Source organism: Eumetopias jubatus, unplaced genomic scaffold (genome assembly GCF_037043125.1).
Source record: "Eumetopias jubatus isolate StellerSeaLion01/CBP00866 unplaced genomic scaffold, mEumJub1_p1.0 scaffold_13, whole genome shotgun sequence".
Classification (NCBI taxonomy): domain Eukaryota; kingdom Metazoa; phylum Chordata; class Mammalia; order Carnivora; family Otariidae; genus Eumetopias; species Eumetopias jubatus.
The window spans coordinates 74617438-74643448 of NW_028274819.1; the positions used below are offsets into that span (position 1 = coordinate 74617438).

Genomic DNA, 26011 nt, shown 5'->3' on the forward strand with positions numbered 1-26011 from the left:
GTCCCTTCATTTTTAATCAACTGCTCTTAAATCTTAGAGGCACATAATTTCAGCTTCCAAGGCTGAAGGTCACATGACAAAGAATTAATCACAAAGACTCATTAAAATGGTATGACTGGGCTATACTAGTGCCATTTTCAGCTCATGACATTTGTCAGTATCATTTAACCTTACAGAAGACAAATTCATTTAAAAAGGCATTTGCAAGCAAAATAATTATATTTTATTGAGAATTCAGAAGAGTTACAGTACTTTAAGACAGTTTTTTTCATGTTGTAAAGAAAAATAAGTTAAAAGAAAAAGAATTGACTCAAGTGCAATGATATTTCAAACTAACAAAAAATCATTTTGAAAAACACAAAAATCCACAGCTTAATTTATTCATGGTATAAGCATTTACTTTCCTGTTTATCAAGAAAACTGTAATGGAATAATTTTTGGAGTGATCTTTCAACACATCCTCTTTCTGGTCCCAATTTAAATGGTATGTTAACATTAGTATCTAATTCACATGGATTATGGGTGTGTGTGTGTCTGTGTGTGTACGTGCATAAGAACGAGCTAATTTTAATATGACATTTTAAGAGAGTAAGTTGTCATTTCATTTATCACAGGGTAATAAATAGCCTTTCCAGTCATTTCTTAAGTATGTTTTCTTATCTCCTAGGTGAAAACCACTTTCATTAAGGCGTTTAGCTGAGTAAGCACTTGGGGCATAAATAAGATTATTCATAACAAAGTCTTAACTATTACAGTCAGCCATTTAATGTTAGGAAGTATCTTGTTACACCTTTTAGATCAAAGTTCTCAAATTTTCTTATGAAGGGAGAAGCTAGTTCAGCCAAAACAAACCAAACAGACTCATTTAGGAAAAAAAAAAAAAAAAACTCATTTTACACGATCAGTGGTCTGTATTTTTGCCAAATCTTATTCCTCAACAGAAAATATTCATTGGGCCACTGGTATTCTTTTCAAATTTTTATTTATGATTTCCATTACCTCTGTTCTGTGTCTTCTTTTTTAACAAAGAAAGGAGAACTGAGGTCGAAACCTAACGTAAACAAATGTACTACTGAGATGCTGTACGGGCTGACATCTACAGTGAAGAAAGCCACAGGTAAGCTCCGCTAACAACTGTGCTTTGCCACAGCTGGAAATGGCACTAATGTGGCACTTTAATTCATAGTTCCATTAACATTTTTATAGTGCCTTGCAGTTAGGCAGTTTTCCTGCAACTATTCGGAAAATACTGAATTAAATTAGGCCCTGTTAGGAAGCATAAAATGCTTATAAAAATGTTAAGTGCATTGCCTAGATGAGAGGCAGAACCGGTTTTAAGAAAGGGGAATTCAGCAAGGACAGAATTAAAACATAATGTGGCATTTGCTGCTCCAGTATACTTTCTTATTTGATAACATCATACAGATTGGTCTTTAACCAAGGAAAAACCCTAGTTCTTATTTAATTGTGGAGAAATCTGACCATGTGGGGAAAAGAAGATCCTCTGATAAAAAATATATATATATCTGAAAACCAGTGTTTTGACAAGTTGACTCTGAAACTGGCGACACCCTTTTGAAGTTAAGGGACTAATGATAACTGACTTGGAACAGAGGTCAGCAGAGGTAAGTGAAGCTTTCCTTTCTCCCCCATCTCAGCGTTAGAAAAGGCTCTAGGCACCTGATTAGCTTTCAGAGAAGGGGGTTCTTTATTGTGGCAGATGAAACGCTGCAGTCGTCTGAGCCATAACGTAATGGACCAAGATACCAGATATACAATTTGACAAGTGCAATCGCTCTCATCTGTCCAGGCCCCAAAATGAAAGCAACAGCTGGTCTCATCAAAATAGCTTCTCTAAGAATCTTTAGAAAAGGTGTGGGACTCATTAAAACTAAATTTTCAGAGGAAAAAATATTGCCAGATTTTTTTTGCAAATAAAATACATCATCAAAAATCCTTAAGTAAGGGTGCGTTTATGCTTCACATCTAAACAGTTTCTTGTTAAGGATTAAGACTAGTCTCTCCCTTTTTAGCCCCTTCTTTTGCCATTTCAACTTTTCTCTTGTATTTAAAGTATCGGTGATTTAGTGGACTAAGTACTGGCTGTTGATTCAGCACTCGCTGCATAAGGAAGCCTGGCTGATAATGCGCTCAACATTTTGTTCGTGCGAAATCTAAAATTTATTTATTGCTATGATATTTGATTTGATGAATTAATAAGGAAAATAAACAGGTCAAAGTATAAAAATAAAATTTCATGCATAGACTAGAAATATCTGAAGAGACAAAATAATAGTGCTTTCTATTAAATAACGGTTTTCAAGTCATTTTACACCACGTTACACATTTTTAAAAAACAACTTAATTTATTCTTAGAAACACAATTATACAACAGTTTCAATGACGATTACTTTTCCTATGACTTTGCCCACATTCTCTCAGTATGACTAAAAGCTCAACAGAACAGATTTGATATAAAAGTATCACAAACAATTATTGGTGATATCTAATGTAAATGTTTAAAAAAAGTTTGATTCTTATGAATTTGTACAAAAATAAAGCTTCTGATACTTTGTTAGAATTGTATTTGATGACTCATTAATAATGCAAAGCAAAAAATAGTTGAACTAAGTTAACATTTATATATAAAAATACAGAATACACACACTACAGTGATCTTGATGATATCTTACAGTATTACAAATTAGAGTACCATCAGCCTGATTAAAAAGTTCAACATGTTTTAAAGTATGGATTTTTTAAAAAGTCAAGATTCTTAATGTTTTAAATGTAAAATTTTTCATTTTTATGTCAACTGAGATTGTTTTGGTTAATAACTGGGCTTGACAAATATGGAGTAATAAAAGGTATTTCTCTGGAAGAAACCTGGAGTGTCTCAAGATTTAGTAGTCTATTATTGCCTTGATTTTTCCTCAGCACAAATTTCTTTATTTTTTTTTTTTTATTCTGCCCATTTAGATCAGTAAAAGGCTATAATGAAAAAGCCACAGGGCTGGAAGGAATACACATATCCTGTATTTTGTCAGATACCTATTTTCTGCCATTGAGAAAGATGGTGCCTACAAAACCCAAAAAGGGAAGAACTAATAAGGAGAGTTTGAGCCACAAACAGAGTGGCTGGGTACCTTCTACTAGCCAGCAGTTAAACCGGCATGTGATTTCTATTTTTTAAAACAAAACAAAACAAAAAACTTCTTTCTCTTGTTGGGGTTTATTTATATGGCTATAATACATGCTTTTCAGAGTTCTCTGATTTTTATGGTTGGGTCACATATACTATTCAAAGATCACTGGCTTTCCAAGTGTTAAAATATAATTAAATAGATGCAACACTAAAGACTAACTGGACATAATTTATTCCTTTTCCTGGATGTGATGTAAAAAATAAAAAATCCTGACTGGATTTTCGACTGGGGGGGTCAAAAGATCAGGTTCTCTTGCTTGATCTCAAAGCTGAGTGGTCTTGACCAAGTTACTTAACCTTTCTGTGCATGAATTTCCTTAGGTAAGAAATAAGGGAATTGTGTTGGATAAACCTTAAAGTCTCTTTCAAATTTGACTGAGACACTAAGTCAGGATCCCACACAGTGACTCAGAGTTTTCATTGTGCAGATCAACTACCATCATAAAATAGTGTAGAATAATTCTGGTTGTAGGGATTTCTGATGTTAACATTAGGGTTAATGAGTTTTCTATCCTTCCAGGGATGAATTGTAAGTATTTGGCTCTCTAGTAAAAACACAATTTAGGACATTTTTACATTATACACAAAGTACACTTTGATATTCACCGAGATAGTGGGAAGATTTTTGTTAACTATGTCCTTCTTTGATTCTCTTATTGTTAGAACCCTGTTCTCCCCTCAACTGGGTGGGGAAAGAGGAGCATGGGTATAAAAGAGAATCTTCATTAGAGTATTTCTGATTGATTGAAGAATAGTGGAAGTCTTTTTATTCTTTAATTTTTCTACATTTTGTTAATTTTGATTTAAAAAATTTTCAAAACTAAATTTTTTGAAATTATTGCTAATAGTTAAAACCAATAATCTGTCATAGTTTACCACTATGGGTAAAGAATTACAGTCTACTACTAAAATACCATTACTGTGCCAAAAGAAAAGAGAATTTGGTTCTATTTTTAAGCACATGGCAATATGTTCTACTAGTTCTTATTTTCATCATTTTCAGAATCGAGACAAAAGGAGAAGACTCATAATTCTGTTTCCACTATTTCAAACCAGATGGAAAGCAGGTTGAATTCAAATTTAGAGGACGGTTTTGTGGCACGCCAACTTTGGGAGTAGGATAAATAATTTCTTCCACAGTTACATATGTACCTAAGAAGAATCCCACAATGCCAGTGAATGCTATGGAAGTATTTTTCAGGACCATCCACAGGCTGTAGTGTTCCTTAGAGAATGTAAGAATCTCAACGAAAGGTGGCAGGACCAGGGCCAGGGTGCTGCTGCTCACAGCCCCGACCAAGGAAATCACAGCATCCAGCCGCGGGATCAGAATCGCTCCGGCACCTAGGAGATGAGAAGCCATCGTCACCTTACTTACATACTTAGTACTTAAAGGAGTACTAAATGTAGATAGTGGGTATGGCAACTCTACTTGCCTTTATAACTTTTCTGAATTATTTCAAAACGAAAAGTTAAAAAAAATAACAACAATAACGTACCACTGCTTTTGACCCGATTTTCGTCCAAACTGCCGGCAGGCTTTCCAAAAAGCTCTGATCTGGCACCTTCTTGGTCCTACTTACCCTTCTCTTGCCAAGGACACCAACAGAGCACCTGTAAAAACCCAGACTCCCATTCCTTCCTCAAACGTCCTAAAACGGCCCACTGATGGACTTGCTGAGGGTCTGCACCGGCCCCCAGAAATAACCCCGGAGCCCGTTCACAGCGGACTCACAGCTATGTCACCCTGCTACCAAGGAGGATTTCATCACCGCAGTTCCGGCTTTGGGGGCTCCACTGACGCGGGTGTTGGCGCTCCCTAACTTGTCTCCTAAAGCTACCATCTTCCCTCTAATCTTTTTTATCCCTCTTTTCTATGTATTTATTTTGAGAGAGAGAGCGAGCAGGGGGAGGGGCAGAGGGAGAGAAACTCAAGCAGGCTACCCACTGAGCATGGAGTTCAATGCGGGGCTCGACCTCACAATCATGACCTGAGCCGAAATCAAGAGTTGGGTGCTAAACCGACTGAACCACCCAGGTGCCCCATCCTCTCTTTTTATTTCTCAGTTTACATACTTTTGCTTTTCTCATTTCTAGCATCCTGGTCTCTTGCTGAACTTTCTTGGTGTATATATAATTTAACTTGGGCTCTGTAATTAACTCTTCCGTTTGCAGCTTGGGGCTCTCAGTGTTTTTCACGAGGATGTGGTATTAATTTGGAACGACTAGGTTTCTTGGAAGTATTTATTTCCTATTTAATTTCTTTTGAAAGCTAAAACCCTAAAAGTTATTTTGAAATCATAAACCTAGCCTCACACCTAGAGGACTGAAGTGTGTAAACATTCCTAAATAAGATACATGACTTTGAAGATGTTGCAGCTCTAAACTAGAAATGCTTGATAAAGTGGGTTCTCTGTTGAATAGATGCTTCCTACATTCTTTTAACATTTTTCTCCAGGGAACTATAATCGTAACTCCCAAACAAAATTAGGACCTTTCAAATTTCATTGACAACATCCATTTCATGGGGGACACACTTCTACCTACTTATACTACATGGCAGTATAAAAGGAAGACCCGACAAGCAGGACTAGAACATTGCCATCTGAAGAGCCTTTCATTTAGGAATTCATTTCTCCTCATTCATGTTTTTCAATAATCCAGCTGTTATTAGTAAAAATCAAGTGAAATATGGTTGGAAAACCATGTGGAGGAACACCATAGGTTTTTTAGAATTTGTTCATTCAGACCAGAATTCCATTTATCAAACACTTTCATTTTTTTATTTTTTATTTTTTCAAAGATTTTATTTGAGTGAGAGAGAGAGAGCACAAGCAGGGGGAGCAGCACGTGCCCCACTGAGCAGGGAGCCCGATGCGGGACTCGATCCCAGGACCCTGGGATCATGACCTGAGCTGAAGGCAGACGCTTAACTGACTGAGCCACCCAGGTGCCCCTTATCAAACACTTTTAAATCATGAAATTTATCAATTAGCTGAAGTCATCCCTTAAACTTTATATAATCAATAGATATTTGCTAGTTAAAAAATGGCTTGAAGTGTTATTTGGTAATGCTATTAGTCGATAAGGAAGAGAAATATATATATTTAGGCAAATCTGATATATAAAAACTCCAAAAACAGGAAGTCAAAGGATAGAGTGGGATACGGAGAATTTATTCATTATAAATATTTACTATAGGATTACTGTAAATAGGCGGCCCTATGTCATTTACAGACAGGTGTTATGAATAGATCTATTAAATACTAATTAAGTTTATTCAGTATTTTCCAAAACTATATTATAGAGAAAAAGAATGTATCCTTAAGGCACAAAGTTTCCTCTCATAAAAAAAAAAAATCCCATTTTAAGTCCATTCTTTGCATCTGCAGGGTGAAAACACAGAGAAGAAAATATAGAGAAAAAAACAAAATACTGGATATTATAACATCAACAACAAAACTGTGAGGAACACTCCAACACATACATTTTCATTACACAATAATTAATGGTACTCCCCATGTACTGCCTGACCAGAATATGAGGAAGATACAGCTTTCCTCACCTGCAACGGCAACTAACTGAAATGAAGGATTTTAGTGTATCTTCTCTAGTATTCCACAAACTACTAAGATTTATATTTTTTGGTACTTTGCAGTCATATCTCCTAAAACTATAGAGCAAACTCCTAAGGCCAAAAAATTTTCAAATTAGAAATAGGAGAAAGATCAACGAATTGGACAATAGAAATAAATAGTACTTAACATATTTTACAGATTCAATTCAAACATGAAATTAAACACTGGTCTCCGGGGCGCCTGGGTGGCTTGGTCGGTTAAGTGTCTGCCTTCGGCTCAGGTCACAATCCCAGGGTCCTGGGATCGAGCCCCGCATCAGGCTCCCTGATCAGTGGGAAGTCTACTTCTCCCTCTCCCACTCCCCCTGCTGGTGTTCCCTCTCTTGCTGTGTCTCTCTCTGTTAAATAAATAAATAAAATTTAAAAATAAAGATAAATAAACACTGGTCTCAGTGTTGGTTATAATTCCAAGTTTCACGTTCTTTCTACAGGTTTGCTTGTAAGATGAAAGGTACTTATTGTAGCTGATGGTGGCTGTCGGCCAGCTTCTACCCACCCCTCCCTCACCTGTGAGATGCCTCTATAGCAAGTAAATGCAGAGAGAAAACAGGTAGAAAAGAGTCTGACCCATCCGTCCAAGCTTTTGAGTTCCGCTAAGAAGATGCTTTGAAATGGTGATTTAAATGCTAAATAGAGACTTGGGCGTAACCAACACAATCCAAGCTGATAAGCTCACTACTCTGAACATCAATACTACAAACTTGGAAAGGATTATGGGACACTGAAAGATACTCAATTTTCCAAAGCACACCCAGCTGAGCTTCCACTCTCACTGCTAGTGTCACACAGCCTGCTCTGTGGACATTGCAGGGTCCCATCAGCTGTCCACACACCCATCCATAAGGAGCCTGCCCCCAAAGCTTGTCAAGTGCTTTAAAGAACAGATAAAAAACAGTCCTGTCATGCATATCAGCTGGCTTTTACTTTAATTTGGAAGCATGTGCCAAAGACTCCAGTGAAGCTCAGTGTCCGATGATGTGTCGCAGTAAAGTAGAAGGGAATACTACCTGGTCTGTGTTCTCTTTGTCCAAAGCATGCCGTAACTGTAACCCTCGGTTACCATTGAGTAGCTTTAACTATTTTTAACTAAAAAGAGAGAAGCAGCAAAGAAACACTGGCCATTCTCTGTGTCATGAACTCAGCTCCTGAGGAGAGCCCCTGGCTTCTGGGAATAGACTCATGGTAGTGGATGTACAGACAGATCGCTTTGACATAACATGGTGGCCAGTGTGAAGAAGTAGGTGAAGTTACTTGAGCTATCACAAATTATTAAATCCCATTAACATTTTCTTCAAGCTCCTTCAAGTGAACTTTAGTTACTAATTTTAAAAGGAGATATGCTTTCAGAACAGAAGTCTTACATCTATGACAAAAGGATTTGTACTGAAATCAGCCTTTTTATTTAGTACAGTTGTTAAAATATCAATAAAACCAATGTGTAAGAAATATTTTAAAATGTCTCAAAACAACTTTTTCCTACTGAATGTTTTCTTTGTCATCAGAGTTTGGGCTCCTTGACTTCACTCCTCAATATGATTTACCTTATTGTTGCTATAATTCATTTAAATGATTAATTCGGAAAAAAGTTTTTACTTTTCCCAGCTTTGCTTTTTCTTCAGATCTAGGCTAAGCTCCACCCCAAGCTGCTCACTGAAATTTATAGTTGCCCCTAATTTCTAGCTCTCTCATTCTCTCACCTTGACTGGGCCAAGATGGTTACTCGTATCTTCCACAGAAAGCTGACCCATTTCCAATGGTCCCTGGTACCATTCTAGACAATCACTGGTTCAGTATCATGGTCATCTTATATTTGTAGTTACAACAATAATGGTGACAATTATAACTTCTGGCTACTTTGTTAATATTCTTAAACCCTACAGAAATGCCATGAAGGAAGTCTTTCTTCATTTCTCATTTGAAAAAAGAGGGGCTTACAGATGGCATGGAACTTGTCTAAAGACACCAGCAGGTGAGTGGTAGGTTTGAACCGTCAGATCAGTGTGACCCCAAAACTCACACTATTTCCACTGTACCAAAACCAAGCTTCTTCTCCACAGGTCTCCATAATTAGTGCTCCCTGGTGGAGGCATTTTATAATGTGAAACCTTAGGACAAGATGACACACATTCCTTCAAATAATAAGCAAGATTAGTCACTGAAATTATTAAAGACCAAAACAAAACCAAACCCATTTCTATAGGTAGTCATGGAGAGTTAAACTGTTAAATATACAAAAGTTAGCAGAAATAAAAAAAACCCAAGGAAAACTAAAACTGAACTAAAATGTATTATCAACAATATAAGGGGTCCCTGACGCACCTTATTTAAATATATTTTAATCACTACTGATGTAGTTTTCAAAATAATAATTTGATTAGTTCTTTTAAGTATAATAGGCTCTGGTTTATGTTTTTCTTATACAGTAGTAGAATAACAGAATTTTAATCCAAAAAGTATCTCAGCTATGTAAACAAAATTGTTTTTAAAATATTAAAAAATATACTTTAAGTAGCTTCATTATACAAAATTCAACAAGAAAAACTTATGATGATATAAATGTGTAGTAATACTTACACGTAATAGCAACCAAGAAGGACCTTATCGCAAATTCACAGATTTGTTTCCATTTAGTATGAAATTTGGATGTGATCACAGGGATGATGATCTCTGCCGGAACATAGAACTGAATTGAATATGTCACAAAGATGCCAAAGGAATATAGAATTTTCACTGATTGATACAACCTGTTAAAAGAATATTTTAAAATTCAGTCATTCTTTTTTTCCCCAGATTTACTGAGGTATAACGGACGACACTGTAGGTAAAGTGTACAACATGACTTGATGTCAGTATACACTGTAAAAGGATTCCCACTATCGAGTTCATTAACACCTCCATCACCTTGCATATTTGCTTTTTTTTTTTTTTTTGGTCTTTGTGGTGAGAACACTTTAGTTCTACTCAGCAAATTTCACTTATACACTACACTGTTACCAACTATGGTCACCACATTATACATTAGATCCTTAGCATTTCTTCACCTTACAACTAAAGTTTGTACTCTTCTATCAAACTCTCTTTTTCCCCCTCCACCAGCCCCCTGGCAACTGTTAAGTCTACTCTGTTTATGTGAGCTTGATATACATATATTTTTTAATTAGTTTTTTAAAAATTTTATTTATTTTAGAGAGACAGAGCAAGTGTGAGTGAGCAGGGGGAGGGGCTGAGAGAGGGAGAGAATCCTCAAGCAGACTCCCTGCTGAGTGCAGATCCTGATTGGGGGGGGCTCCATTCCAGGACTCTGAGATCATGACCTGAGCTGAAATCAAGAGCCAGCCACTTCATCGACTGAGCCACCCAGGCGCCCCTATATATACATTTTTAGATTCCACCTATGAGTAATACCACACAGTATTTGTCTTTCTTTCTCTGCCTGGCTTATTTCACTTAACATAATGCCTTCCAGGTTCATCTACACTGTTGTCTTAACATGAATCTGGCTTTCTTCTTTTATCTTTAATGTTAAGATAGGTAAGAAATCCAACACAAACTTAGGCCAATATCTTACTAATTAAATGTTTATTTAAAAAAAAAGCCAACTGATCTCTACTAAATTTCTAGATGACTGGTGACAGTTCATTTTGACAAGCCTACAGAGCTTGAATGTGGCAATGCTAAGGTTTGCTGGAAAGATTTCATTTTAGGCTACACTGTGTTCCATGAAGAGTTAATGTTTTCTCAATTCTCTTAAAAACTGAGCATACTGTTATGTCTTTGATAACTTATTGATCTATATATAGAAGAAAACTTCACATTGAACTCTGAGTTACAGTTCTCCTTGCTTAAGAATCTTGGTATGTGTGTCATTCGTTGCAGAAATGTCATCATTCTTAGGTCCAAAAAGAGGACATTTTAACTGGTTTCAACTTAAAAAGTTCTCCAGATTCTATAGGAATTCCACCTATGTTAAAGTTATATTAATAGGGAAATAAGGTTTGTTAGGTTGGGTTGATGCCCAGTGCGTAAGAATTTGTTTTGAATGTTCAGTTTTATAAGTATCTTTAGATTTCTACATTGTAGATAGCCTCTTGTCAAAATCAGTATGCATGTCTGGATAGAGACTTCGGTTGTCTGGCAAAAGAACACTTTTCAAATCTTGATAACGGCACAGAGAGAAAATGTAGAATCATAGGACTCAGAACATTATAGAGCCTACACTCTTGGGTTACAGATAATAAAATTATGTTGTGTTTTTTGAAATCTTGAATATTTTACAATAGTTAAAATAAAAAACCCAACTGCTCTTATATCCTTTAAGAAAACAACTGGAGAGGAGACCGTGGATCAAATGTGCCGCAGCATTAGGGGTAGTGGTTAACACACATGTCCTCTTTAGGCAGAATCATCCTTGATAGTCCCAGTCTTCCCTTAAGAGTCCTGCTTTCCCACCTGCAAAGCCTATGCAAGGGAAGAGTGTTTCTTTCTTAGGAAAAAATGAAATCCTTTTAAAGAGATACGAAATATTCCACTTTCGGTAAAGAAAGGCCTCAACATTAATTAGACTTTAAGCTTATTTCTGATGTCCCAAGGTTTAAAGTAGCAAAGATTATAAACAGTTCCCTAAACTGCAGCCACGCGGGAAGGAATTCCAGAAGTCTCCTCCCATAATATATGCATCATAGGAGTGAGTAAGAGAAAGGAGAAAAGTCAAGTAGAAGTAGATTCGAAAATACTACAAACATAATTAAAGCACAAAGGAACTCCTTAGGGCTAGCAACAATAAAATCTTAATTTTAAAACGATTTCAGGATATATTTCTCAGCTTGAGACTTAAAGTTTAAATATAAATGGTCAAGTTACTGCAATGCACAGAATAACTGAAACACTCCTGCTCCATATACTCTGATATGTAATTGTAGACAATTAAATGAATATTCTTATCAGTTTATTAGAACATTCCTTTTGTTCAAATTATCTTTTAACTTACATGTTTTTAAATATGGTTAACAATATATTTAAAAATACATCATTATGCACATAGGTATAATTACTTTTCTATTGATTTAAAACAAGTTATACAGGCTAAGAATACGGTTATTATTAATGCAAGTCAATAAGATTAATTAGGTACACAGAGTACAAATGGGAAATAAAATGGTATGAGTCTTTTAAAAGCTAATATACATGCTATTTATCAACCAAAAAAGTGTAATAAAGATGTTTAAGAAAAGCACTGCAGTCTTTTGAAATCAATTTTTCTATTTTGACTTCTTTTCTAAGAATCTATTAGTTTCTATGTTTGACATCTATATTTTCAATCACTCTATTTTTCTCTAATCAACTTTTCTATAGATATTACCAACCTTTGTTCTCATTTTGGTTTTAAGCAAGCATCTATGTACTCAGTTGTAGAAATGAAGAGTTGAAAGAAGAATCTACCCTGTAAACTCTCTCTCCAAAGGCTAAAAAACTTTCTTAAAGTTGTAAGAATTTGTTTTGAAGATATAGGAGAGCATAAACAAATTTTAAATAACACTTAAAGCACAGTAAAAAGTATTTTAAAATTCACTGCCAAAGTTTTTTTTTTTTTTTAAGATTTTATTTATTTATTTGACAGAGAGATAGAGCCAGAGAGCACAAGCAGGGGTAATGGCAGAGGGAGAGGGAGAAGCAGGCTCCCTGCTGAGTAGGGAGCCCCATGCGGGGCTCGATCCCAGGACCCTGGGATCACGACCTGAGCTGAATGCAGACACATAACAACTGAGCCACCCAGGCGCCCCTACTTATCATCTTTAAAACACATTCTTTGCTTCAAAATCTAAATGTGATACACTGAATAATACTACTCATAACTAGTTTTAAAAGGTGATACCTCAATCAATAAACAGTTAATAACTTGGAGCTTCTCTAATCCATACTTGCTTTATCCTGGGGCTGCTTTCTAATTCAGCATTTTCTTGTAGCACTACCCGTTCTGAATTCTGAGAACGTAAGTCACATGGCATCAAAAGCCCTTTACAGCTTCCCATCACTAGCAGCTATGAGCCCCCTTGGCTCCTGTGACAGCCATCGGCTTTTATACCAACAATAACCAGTACACTGCACGTTCTCTGACTTCCTGGACCTATTGCCTGAAGCACAGGGAGGGAAAGGAAGAAGAGACTCATACATAGTACATCAAGAAAGAAATTTTAGATACAAGCCTATGATCATTCCGGTCCAAACTTCTCATTTTACAGAAGACTATCGCTATATAAAGACAAGCATCTCCTCTGCAGTATTCCTGTCATGGCTGTTATTTTAACCATCCCAGAGGCAGAGACCATAAAGAAATGGACAGCGGGCCACAGAAGGCTTATCTCCACAAGGAAAAGGAATTAGCCAACACAAGTTCTCTGAAAGAGAATTATGTATCTTGACTTGCTTTCCGTTTTATTCCAGATTTTTGTTTCTTAGGATACATGTACTATCCTTTCCTCTAAATGAAAAGCAGGTGACTAGCTGGGCTTTCTTGAACAGAGACAAGGATGTGATGGTCCCTTTTTAATCAAGACTTTGCAACTAGTTCTAAGTGTAAAGCCATACGAGGGATAAAGTGAGAGGCAGGAAGGGGGTGCAGAAAAAGGCAAGGATTACACAGAGCTACCGCAGGGGCAGCAGGGCTCCCTCGAGACTCAGTTGTGAACACCAAAAGCATTCCCTGCTTGTCTCTCCCACTGTTCTTCGCCATGCTCTTGACTCTCTGGGAATAGGAACATCTTAACTTGACATGCATGCATACTCCCCCTTTGATCCCTTCTCTCTTTAAATACTTCTGTGAAGAAGAGTAGGGAAGAATTCTGAGATTATTTCCACTTACATTTTATATTTGACTTATTAAAAGTACTTGTCAATTTTATTTATAAAATTATTCTTCAGATTTATTCTAAATATTATTCTAAGTGGGGAAAATACTATTTTCTAGACATTATATAGTATTTGAAAAAAAAGAATTATGCTACATAGTTTTTAGCGTTGATCATCTCTTATATTAAGCTGTTTAAGCTTCTAGCCTGTATTAAACTATTACAAAAAGAGGCATATTTGGAAGAAACAAAATTATAAAAATAACTATAACATAAGTTAATGAAATAAGTGCTTAAAGTTATATAACTTGTTTGTGATCATGTCTCTAGTCTGAAATGAAGGTATAACATTTGACATGTTTCCACCATGAAATACATTTATAAAATGTGTCATAGCTAAAGTAGAATTATAGTTTAAAAAAAATGAACACACTACATGTTTGCTCCTTGTGCAACCTGGAAATTATTCTGGTACATTCTATCACCTATATGCATTTGTTCTTACAGCATTTTCGACTCCAATAAAAACCCAGGGTTCAGATGACTACTGAGAGGTAGACAAACTCCCAAGCTACCAATAGGAAGCCAGTCAGAACACGTAATATTTAAAACCATCTCAGGTTTCACAGACTTCTATCCAAGCAGCTCAGCGAGCAGTGGGACATCAATTAAATGAGCAATTTAACATTTATTCTTTGTATTTGTCAAAACTAAGGAGTCACTTTCCATTTTATAAATAAGGGAGCACGTCTACATGGTAATTGCTGCCAATACTTTTTAAAAAATCTCCAGAGACCAATCTCTGGAAGAAGGAAAAAACCCTCTGTATTGCTTCATTTTGCAGAATATGGTTCTAATATTAAGAGAATATTAAGATGCACCATATTATTTTTTAATAATGTGTCCTATCTGTGTTCCGAAAGGATCTAGGGTACAAACCATATTAAGGCTGATCAGTAAAACAGTGAGGGTCATAAGTGATGGGTTTTATTATTTTATCAGGAATCCAGAGTGTTGGGTTTTTTGGCAGCAAGTATAAGTATTACATTTTTTATTACAGCGAGTCCATAGTAAAAGAATCCATATTTTACTTTTATATTTTACTCAAATTTGGAATATGCTACAATTTTTAATCTTTTTAAAGAATCCCAAGCAAATGTGTAAAATCATAGACGGTCTCCTCTGAAGATTATGAAAAAATTCTAGGTTACACAAATAAGTCACAATAAAATTTTTAAATGTTTAAGCCACAAATCCAAAAATACACCTTTATCACCAAATATTGGTAAGCTATATCTATAAAGTATACAAACTAGGATTAACAAAACTCATATCTACCTACCATACATCCTGGGGAAGATTTAAAGTTATGCTGCCTTTGATTTCATCACGGAAACACATATATCCTAAGGTAGCTAATGTTACATACAAGGTTGTAACAATTCCCATGCCAATATTCAATGCTTGGGGGAAACGTTTTGATTCTTTCATTTGATTTTCCAGTGGAAGAACCTAAGAAGAGAATGCAGGAAATACAAGTAATTTAAAACAATCTAGTATCCCATCTTATATATATGCAAATTATGCTTTCTATAGTTTATATGCACATTTTATTTCCTTTAAAATAACACATAACTGCTGAATATTTTTCTTGGTGCTATATATATTTTTTACACTACAGATTTTCAAATCCTTAAAATAAAAAGATCTGAAATTAGCTCTTAGCAGGGAAATCTGTCAGATTTTTTAAAATAAACTTTTTAATTTGGAATAATTTTAGATTTACAGAAAAGTTGCAAAGATAAACAGAAAACTCCCATATACCCCTAACCAGTTTGTCCTATTGTTAACATTTTAAACTACCAAAGTACATTTGTTACAACTAAGAACCAACATTGGTTCATTACTATTAAACTCCATATTTTATTTGGATTTCACTAGTTTTTCTACTAATGTCCTTTTTCTGTTCCAAGGTCCCTTCCAGGATGCCACACTGCATTTTGTCACCATTATCTCCTTGGTCTTCTCTGATCTGTGATGGTTCTGCAATCCTTCCTCATTGTTCATTATCTTGACAGTTTTAAGGAGCACTGCTTAGGTATTTGGTATAATGTCTCTCTGCTGGGGTCTGTCTGATATTGTCTGCTGTCTGTACACTGGGATTATAGGTTTTAGAACAAGATACCATAGAGGTGAAATGCCCTTCTCATCACACATGCTATCAACATGATTTGTCACTGGTGAAATTAACTTTGATCACTTGGTTTAAGGCTGTGTTTGCCAGGTTTCTCTGCTTATAAAGGTCTTTTCTTCTTTCTCATCATATTCTGTTCACTGGAAGCCAAGTCACTAAATGTAGCCCATAGTCCAGGGACTGGGGAGATTAAGCCATACCTCCTGGAGGGGAAGTATCTACATAAATTATTTGGGAATCCCTATATATGTATTTATTTAACCATTTATTTATATTAGTATGTATTCATATATATTTGTTTTATACTGTGAATATGAACCCAAAACATTTATTTTGTTGCTCATATTGTTCCAGCTTTGGTCATTGTGAATTCCATCAGGTTGCTTCCTATATTCCTTTGCATGCCTCCGTTCTTTTGTTTTGTTTTGTTTTAGTATTTCCATACTTTCTATCACTACAAGATGCTCCAGACTCATCTTGAATGTCCTTGTTTCAGCCCTAGAATCAGACCTTTCTCCAAAGAACTTTGGTTCTTTTGTTGTAGAATGGTATTTAGAAGTCAAGATCTGGGTGCTGGGTGTGCCTGTAGCTACTATGTATCTCTCAGCTGAAGTGATAAGAAATACGTGTATACACACTAACCCAGGTATATTCATGTCTGTGATTGCTTCTATATCTAGCCATTTGTATCTGCTGTCTGTCAATTTAGTGAGATGAAAAAGTTATTTTTATTATATGAAAAAAATCTTGAAAGAAAAGAAAAAAAGGCTAATTGAAGAGTTAAGTTTTTTAAGGCAAATCTTCAGAGGTTTTGGCCATATGATGTGACCATACAGTAAAAGATACTAAGAAATAATAACAGCAAGTATTTACTGAGTACTTACAACGTGCCAGGTATTTTTCTTTTTTAATGAAGATAAAATTGGCATATAACATTACTTTCAGTTGTAAACATAAGAGTTTGATATTTGTATACACTGCAAAATGATCACCACAATAAGTCTAGTTACTATCCGTCACCATACAAAATTACAATTTTTTTTTCTGTAATGAGAACTTTAAAGAATTACTCTCTTGGCAACTTTCAAATATGCAATAAAATATTATTGCCTATAGTTGCCAGGCAAAATTGGCAAACCTTTAGCTAGACATACCAACTAAAAAGGCGAGAGGGCTCAAATAAATAAAATCAGAAATGAAAGAGATGTTACTACTGATACTACAGAAATACAAAGGTTCATAAGAGACTACTATGGACAATTATATGACAAAAAATTGAGGAAACTGGAAGAGATGGATAAATTCCTTAAAATACACAATCTTCCAAGACTGAATCATGAAGAACTAGAAAATCCGAACAGAAAGATTACTGGTAAGGAGATTAAATCAGTAATTAAAAAACTTCTAACAAACAAAAGTCCAGGACCAGATGACTTCACAAGCAAATTCTACCAAACATTCAAATAATATTTAAATACCTATCCTTTTCAGATACTTCAAGAAAACTGAAGAGGAGGGAATATTTCCAAATTCATTTACTATGCCAGCATTACCCTGATAGCAAAACTGACAAGGACACAAAGAAGAAGAAAGAAGAGGAAAGAAGAAGAAGAAGAAAGAAGAAAGAAGAGGAAGAAGAAGAAGAGGAAGAGGGAGAAGAAGAGGAAGAGGGAGAGGAAGAAGAAGAAGAAGAGAAGGGAAGGAAGGAAGGTAGGAAGAAAGGAAGGAAATTGTAAGCAATATTCCTGATGAACATAGATGCAAAAATCCTCAACAAAATATTAGCAAACCAAATTCAACAATACATTAAAAGGATCATATATCATGATCAAGAAGGATTTATTCCAGGGATGCAAGAATGGTTCAGCATCTACAAATGAATTAACATCATACACCAAATTAACAAAATGAAGGATAAAAATAAAAATCATATGATCATCTCCATAGACACAGAAAAAGCACTTACAAAATTCAATATCTGTTCATGATAAAAACACTCAATGAAGTGTGTATACAGGGAACATTTCTCAACATAATAAAGGCCATATATGACAGGCCCACAGCTAGCATCAACTCAACAATGAAAAGTTGAGAGCTTTTCCTCTATGGTCAGGAACAAGTCAAGGATGCCCATGCCTGCACTCTTATTCAGGTTAAGTGCTCCTTCAATTCCAAATGATAATCTTGCCAAGTAGAGTATTCTTGGTTGAAGTTTTTTTTCCTTTCAGTACCTGAATATATCATGCTACACCCTTCTGATTTTTCTGGTAAAAAATCAGCTAACAGCCTCATGGGAGTTCCCTTGTATGAAACAAGTTGTTTTTCTCTTATTGCATATAAGATTTCCTCTTTAACTTTTGACATTTTAGTTATGTGTCTCTGTGTGGATCTCTTTGGGTTCATCTTATTTGGAACTATCTGTGGACATGGATGTCTGTTTCCTTCCCCAGGTTAGGGAATTTTCCAGCCATTATTTCTTTATTATTTTATGCCTCTTTTTCTCTCTCCTCCTTCTACAATCCCTATAATGCAAATGCTACCTCTGCCTGGTGTCAAATTCTTCTTTTCTTTTTGCTGTTCTGTTTGCGTGAGTTCCACTGCCCTGTCTTTGAGGTCACTGTTCAGTTCTTCTGCTTCATCTGGTCTGCTTCTGAACCCCTCTAGTATATTTTTCAGTTCAGTAATTGTATTCTTCAGCTTTACAACTTCTGTTTGGTACTTATATTTTTCTTTTGCTTCGTTGAAGAATATCCATTCTTCTCCCAAGTTCCAGGAGCATCTTTATGACCATGACTTTGAATTCTTTATCAGGTAGATTACTTATCTCCATTTCACTAAGGTCTTTTTCTGAAGTTTTGTCTTGTTCCTTCATTTGGAACATATTCCTGCACCTCATTTTTCTTGACTCTGTGTATTTGTTTCTATGTATTAGCTGAAACAGCTACATTTCCCAGTCTTGAAGGAGTGACCTTGTATAGAAGATGAACTCTATCATTCAACCTTGCCCTAGCTCTTGGTTGTCTCTTGGACCTTTGTGATTATCTAAGTAACCTGATTTATTCTTGATAAATTTCAGTTGTTGAGGTGTGCCAAGAGCTGCCAGTGTTCCAATGTAGGGATCTCAGGTGGTAACAAGTTTCAGGATGACTGGAAGTCAGATCCTCAGGCAGCAGCTTTTAAAGTATAGAAATTCACAGTCCTATGGGACCGTAATTGTAAACCCTGCTGGCCTCTAGACCAGGAGATGTGGAGGGTCCCCTGGGGGAACAGTTGTAAAAGTCAAGGTTTCAGATAACTGTATAAGCCCCTTTCTGGGAGGTACCAGCAAGCTGTAACAAGACCAAAGGTGGGCACGAGATGGTATTTCCCTGTTTACATTCCCTGAGAGCGCTTCTGTAGCCTTGAGATATGTGGCAAACCTGAAGCCTGTCCCTCGGGTTGAAGCTTCAGCACCGTAAATAGGCCTTTTTCACTGGCTGACTTGGGGTGCATTTCAGTCTGTTGTCTGTGCAGTGCCCTCAGCATGGCATGCTGCCAAGAACTGTCATTTCCATTGTTAAAGTCCTATGGGGCCCTGGAACACAAACCCCCCTAGCAACGAGGGCCAGGTGATCAAGGGGCACCCCTGTGTGGACTACACTTGCCCACAGCTTTAGTAAGGCAGGGGAAGAACACTGGGGGCCGGGCACGCCCACCAGTGTTAGCAAGGCATTGGGAGACTGCTGTGTTTGTGAGTGTCCACCTGCACTAGCATCACAGAGGGGGACTACAGATATGGTGCTCACCAGTGCCTCCATCCCTGGAGAAAGTCCCAACTTGTCCCCACCCCTCCAGCAGATGCTATAAGATTAGCAAATGAATCTCCTTCACATAGAGTCTAGGCACCTTTCAAACTGCAGCTTCTATGCTAGGTTCTGGGGCAGGTGAGTCCACATGCAACTCCTTTAAAAGGAGTTTCTCAAATCCCAGCAGCCCTTTGGGTCCTATGGATGTAAGCCCCATTGGGGGCTTGTCTCTCCAGTGCAGGTCTCAAGGGCTGGGCTGCCAGCTGTGGAGCACAAACCCCGTGCTCCTTAGGGAAAGGCTCTGGGCTTGTAAGATGCCTGCCTATATTGGGTTGCTGCACCAGGGGTAGAGTTTTTGGTGAGCCCACATCTCTGTCTCTCCTGTCTGTCTTGAGGCGGCCCTTTTGTTCTTTGTTGTGGAGCAGCTGTTCAGCTAGTTTTCAGCTCCTGCCCAGAGACAATTATTCCATATGCAGCTGTAGCTGTAGTGTGTCCAGGGGAGAAGGGGTGTTCAGGATCTTCCCCTACTGCCATCTTGGACCACCCCCTGCCAGGTATTATTCTAGATGCTTTGTAGGCAGCATCTCACGTAGTCCTCACAATAACCCTATGTGACAATAACTCCAGTAATAGCTCTACTTTTTAGGTAAGTCAGGTCCATATGGAAATATTAACTGGTTAATAGAAGGGAGAACCATCTGATGTTCTGGAGATAATCCAGACCTGAAATAAGAGGCTATGGTTAAGAATGGTGCCAGTGCAGCTAGAAAAGGAGGAAAGGAAGGAAATTCACATTTATGTAGGCTCTCTCTGGGGTTAGCAACACTGTGGGTGTTTTAAATGTAATTTCATTTATGGGGAAATATGAAAGAAAAATAAACATGCCTTAATTACCAATGGAATAGGGTAACCAGGGACAGAGTGAAAGGAAATGCTCCACTGTTTCAAGCTTGAGCAACTGAAAATAAAACTAAAAGAAACAGGGAAATGAGAAAGTGAAGCTGGTTTTGGATTAAGAAAGTCTATGTCAGACTCGGAGCTGTTGAACTTGAGATGTTAGAGGAACAACTTAACTAGAAATGTCCAATAGTTAACTAGAACTTACTGGTTAAAGACAGAAATGAAAATCTGCAGTTATGTCTGTAACTGTTTAATAAATGGAACTGTAAGAATTTGTGAGAATTCTCTAAAGGAGAATTCAGAGAGAGCAAGAAACCAAGTAAAATAGTGTAAAATTGTCTTTGAGGTCTTATTTCATCTGTGGTTCATATAGCTATGTTTAAGTGGTCTCCGTCCCATACCAAACCAACAGACAATGAAACATAAGCTACAGAGCAGCCAGTGATATTCTGTTTTCCCCAAATCTACACATTCCAGGCTTTAAATAAACTGGAAGCGTCTTAAATGGAAATATTTAAGATCTTAGAATCCTCAGGGTGCTTGTATTTCTTGGTATTAGCTTTATGATAACATCATTTCTCAAAACAAATATGATATGTATAAATCTATATGTATAAATCTAAGGGGAGAATTTATATTTGATTCTTCTATGTAATAATAACTTTGTAACAATTTCAATTCACTTCAAATCATCTAGTCTATAAAATATGATGTTTGGGATCTGTCTGAATGTAACCTGGGCTTGGCAGAGTAGATGGAATACAGATAAATCAAAACTGGCCATGAGTCAATTTTTGAAGCTGGGTGATGCTTACACAAGAGTTCATCATGCTATTCTCTAGATTTTGTCTTAGGTTTGAAAATTTCCATAATAAAATGTTAAAAATCATATAAACTAAGCTATAATTCAAGTCTAACCTACAAAACTACAAATAGTATTCTGTCAATGAAGAAAATGGCAACAAAAAAGAAAAATGCATTTTTAAATGTAGTTTGACTACATAAATCTTTGTGTTGACTTAAAAATTTTAAAAATAATAATAAAGAGTAAATCCTTACCACTCCTATGCCTTCAAAAGCAAACACAGCAGTACCAAAAAAGAGTGGGTATTTTTTCCAACCAGCCACTATTGGAAGATTGTGGGGATCTGGCATATTCTGGAGAAGGAGAGAAAAAATAAAAGAAGTTATTTTAAAGAATTTAAAATAAAGAGCAAAATCATATACTTCTGAGTTTCACAACAGCAAATGTGTGTTATAAAAGTGAATAATTCTTTCAATAAGTAGACAGTAAATAAATACACTTTAAGCATCCTATGTTAAATGTAGCCAAGCTGTTAGGACTTCACTGCCAAAAGCCACTGTTTCCTTGTGCCCGCACATTCCATCTGGGCTAAATGCTCCTGATTACCTGCTTCCACCTTCAAGTCCCGGGCTGTTCACTCTGGGTATGGCTCCTGGCACAACAGGAAATACATAAGCATACTCAATCTGAGCTGAGAGCCATAGTATCAACCACTGCATGGTGTACAGTGAAATCCATTTTCTACTCTGTTTTCATTGCTCTTTCAGTCTCCAAGGTACCTGGTTTCTGACTTTGGCTTTTTACCTCATAACTCTGCTGCTTCCTAGTACAGGTCTCCTCCTGGTCTCAGTGTCTTACTCTTTTTTTTTTTTTTAAAAGATTTTACTTATTTATTTGACAGAGAGAGAGACAGCAAGAGCAGGAACACAAGCAGGGGGAGTGGGAGAGGGAGAAGCAGGCTTCCTGCTGAGCAGGGAGCTCGGTGCAGGGCTCGATCCCAGAACCCTGGGATCATGACCTGAGCCGAAGGCAGATGTTTAACGACTGAGCCACCCAGGCGCCCCCAGTGTCTAACTCTTTACCTAGACAGTTACTATTACCCTTATTATTTGTACATATTCCTTGATTCTGGCTTTGATTATTAGGTCTTGACGCATAGCCTTGTTCCAACTTTCACTAACTGGAAATTCACAAATGCACATCTTGTTCAAGATCTCTGGTTCCATGATGGCTACCTCTTCCAGCCACCCCAAGACTGGTTCCCACTCTGCGCACCATCCTGTGTTCTCTGCCTTACCTAAATGGAAGTGGAATTCAAGGCCAAGGAAAGAGGATGAAAAAAGAAACTGAAATGTGAAAGCATATGGATAATCTGGGAAATAGAGAGGTCTAGAACATCTGAAGCACAGGGAGATTTGTGTGATATAATGGTGATACATGATGGAAAAAAACACAGCTATGGTCAAAATGAAAAGGGTAGTAAGTGTTTGAGTCATTTGATAACACTAACTGTTAGTCAAGACTCACACTGTTCCCTCTACCTAAGGAACTGCCTTTTCTGCTCCACTAACTCTGACATGTTCAGCTAAGGGGTCATGAACTACAGAAAGCCTTATGAGACCTTCCTGCCTGTCTCCTTCCACTCTTACGTGCAATAAGAAAATGGAATTCGGGGGGGGGGGGTATGCAACGGAGTTTGTAATAAATTGCCAGTGGAGATTTTAGAACAATTGCAGCAATAATATATAAAATGGACTGGATCAGAAAAGAATAGAACAGGGATGCTTGACCTTTTCTGAGTCATTGGCCCCTTTGAGAAATGAAAGCTATACACTGCTCAGTAGAAGAATGCATATACACATACAGAAACATTAAATCTTGCAAATATTTTTAATGGATTTGCAGATCCCCTGAATCCCATCAATCAATTTTTTTTTTTTAGGAATACTTCTTTTATTAGGCTCCCCAGACAATGGACAACGAAATCAGTCGAGGTTGCATGCTTCCAGTAAAGAGGTTATGGACTAGGATAGTGGCAGTGAACTGAGGTGGTGGAAAAATAAAGGTTCAGAAGTAAAAGAAAATTATAAAATTATATCTATCCTCCCATCTGGAGACTGGTTCAAATCTTAAAAGAGTAAACAAAACACTAATGAGGTCTTTGTTTCATGTTATACAGTGTGCTGAGGCATGATCCTAAATCACAGCTTACTAGGGTAGGTTTTACGCTCTTCTGCAGCAGTGTCATAAAGCCCAGAAGCATATTTACCAAGATTTAAAACCAGACTGAATACAAAGCCTGTGCTCTATGTCACACACCTTTCCAGCTGATCGGTATCCCCCAAAAGGAGACCAAAGCTGACTGATTATCTCCTGTGTGCCACATAATGAAGTAGGGGTCTTTACATGCCATTACTTTTACCTCCAAAGTAAACAAATAATTTACTTATTAAGAAACACATGACACTCAGTTAAAAACACATTATACTTACCCTAATGACATACTGATAAATTATCACAAGGCTGACAGCCATGGAAATGTTGGCAAGGAATGAAAGTACAAATAGATTCTTTAGCTCACGAATGAAGACCAAAAGAATTATGAATGGAAGAAAGCAAAGCATATATATCCTTAGGTCAATACTTCTTCTCTCACAAGGGTTTGATGAATTGGTACTATTCAAAAGAAACACTTTACTCTCCAGGAATCCTTCATGAACCTATATAGGATTACCAGGAGAATAAGAAAGAGGGGGAAAAAGAAAACTTCCATCAACTTATAAATAAAAAAATATAAAGAAATTTATTATCTATACACTCTATGATAAATTCCTTTACAATAAATCAAATATTTACATTTTTTCAAGATAGTCTAGCTTCCTAGAAATATATATTTATCAAATTTAAGGATAATTAAAATAGGATAATCTTCTTTGCAAAATAACTTCTTTTATCATACTGTAAAAAGAAAGTTCACTAGAAAATTATGAGGATGAATTTACTAATTTATTTTGAAGCTTTGTGCTCGTGATCCCTGCAAAGGTTCAATTTGTTTTTGAGATCATCAAAAGTGGAGGCATACTTGTCGCGGACGACCATATTCTACTCTGGATATCCTACTCTGACTTATTTTCTTCAGAGGAGGAAACAAGCTCTAAGTACACCTTAGAAATGTACAGTTGTCAAAACAAAGTTTAGAAATCACAGTCTAGCTTTAAAACTGTTTTCGAAAACAACTGTTTATAAATTATCATCACTATCAATACTTATTAAGAATCCACTAAATTCATTCATGACCATGTAGTAGATGTAGATACATTTTTGCTAGAGCAAAAAACTTCAATAAATCAGTTTTACCTTAAAATTTATTCAGCCACTTCTATAAACCAACATTCAGTGTTCAAGAGAGATACAATAATTCATAGGTTCCATAGATTAAAAATTGTCTCTTATTCAATTAATCACATAATCCAACTTACTAAAATAGAAATGAAATTATAGAGGATTTTAAAAACATTTTTAAAAATTCACAGCAGAGGCAGAGAATATTATAATTTAAATACTAGTGAAAATCTATTCGCCCCCAAACACTGTAGCCCTCCATTGAACACAATAACATGATCAAGTCTCTGAATACATCAATTCTTAAGAACCAGACCCTATAGTAACAATAGGAAGCATTTCTTGAAGACTGAACTAAATACATGATACACAACATCTCATCTCATCCTCAAAACAACTCCCTGAGGTCGGTGGTAGTATTAATTTTAATTTATGGTTGAGAAAACTGAGGATTAGGGAGGGTTAAAAAAACTTACATAATATCAAATCAGTAAGTGGTAGTTCTAAGATTCCAGCCCAGGCGTGAAACTAGAATTCAGCTTGCGACAGCTGCATGCTCTAACTTGACCAAATACTCCAATCTGGGAGGGGGCCCTGCCCAAGTAGCTGCCTGGCCTTTACTCTGACATCTCTCTTTCTAAATACACTAAGTATTAGGAGGCCCACAAGTCAGAAGTTTAGAACAAAATTATAGTATGATTAATAATTCAAGTTGTTCCTTTTAATTTTATACTCACAATTTATGATAAGCAATGTTTAGTGTCACTACAAATGTACACATCATCTTAAACTATAGGGAATATATCTGCTAGTTTTAAGCTAGATAGGCAACTTGTAACTCATACTGGACTAACAAACTCTCAGGTTACACCATGAACCATTTAAGAAATGCATACCTCACGTTTACTTGTAACTGCTCATCAAAACTTTATATTTCATATTCTATAACTTGAAATAGAAGCAAGATTGGTAATTCACATTACTTGGTTTTTAAAAGTATATATTTTTTGTTGACTCAATTTTCCCAGCTACAAAATTATTTATAGCCAAATGCTTCTGTATCCAAGAAGTACTGCCAATAAGCACATTAGGTAATAATCAAAATTAAGCTCTAACAAGGATACCTGGCAAGAGAAAATCAGTTACATAACCAATTTTAAAAAGGGTAGTTTGAATGGTGAGATGGTTGGGAATATGAAATTAATTCTGTCACAAATATCTTATAATAATTTAGTATTCTTTGGCAGAAAGATGGTTATAAAAATTGTCAGGATTAAAAAATAAAATAAAGTGTAGAT

The 26011-nt window shown here is 36.3% G+C and overlaps 1 protein-coding gene across 1 annotated transcript in view; it reads right to left on the reverse strand.

Annotated features, from left to right (window-relative positions):
• Positions 1-200: 200 nt before the first annotated feature.
• SLC36A4 (solute carrier family 36 member 4) overlaps positions 201-26011 on the reverse strand; it is a 51245-nt gene continuing 25434 nt past the window's right edge. The window contains exons 7-11 of the mRNA XM_028119643.2: positions 23864-24091; positions 21626-21724; positions 15030-15199; positions 9417-9586; positions 201-4549 (exon numbers count right to left, since the gene is read on the reverse strand). Of these exons, the coding sequence (XP_027975444.2) occupies positions 4248-4549; positions 9417-9586; positions 15030-15199; positions 21626-21724; positions 23864-24091 (969 nt within the window). The 3' untranslated portion in view covers positions 201-4247. The remainder of the gene's footprint in view (positions 4550-9416; positions 9587-15029; positions 15200-21625; positions 21725-23863; positions 24092-26011) is intronic.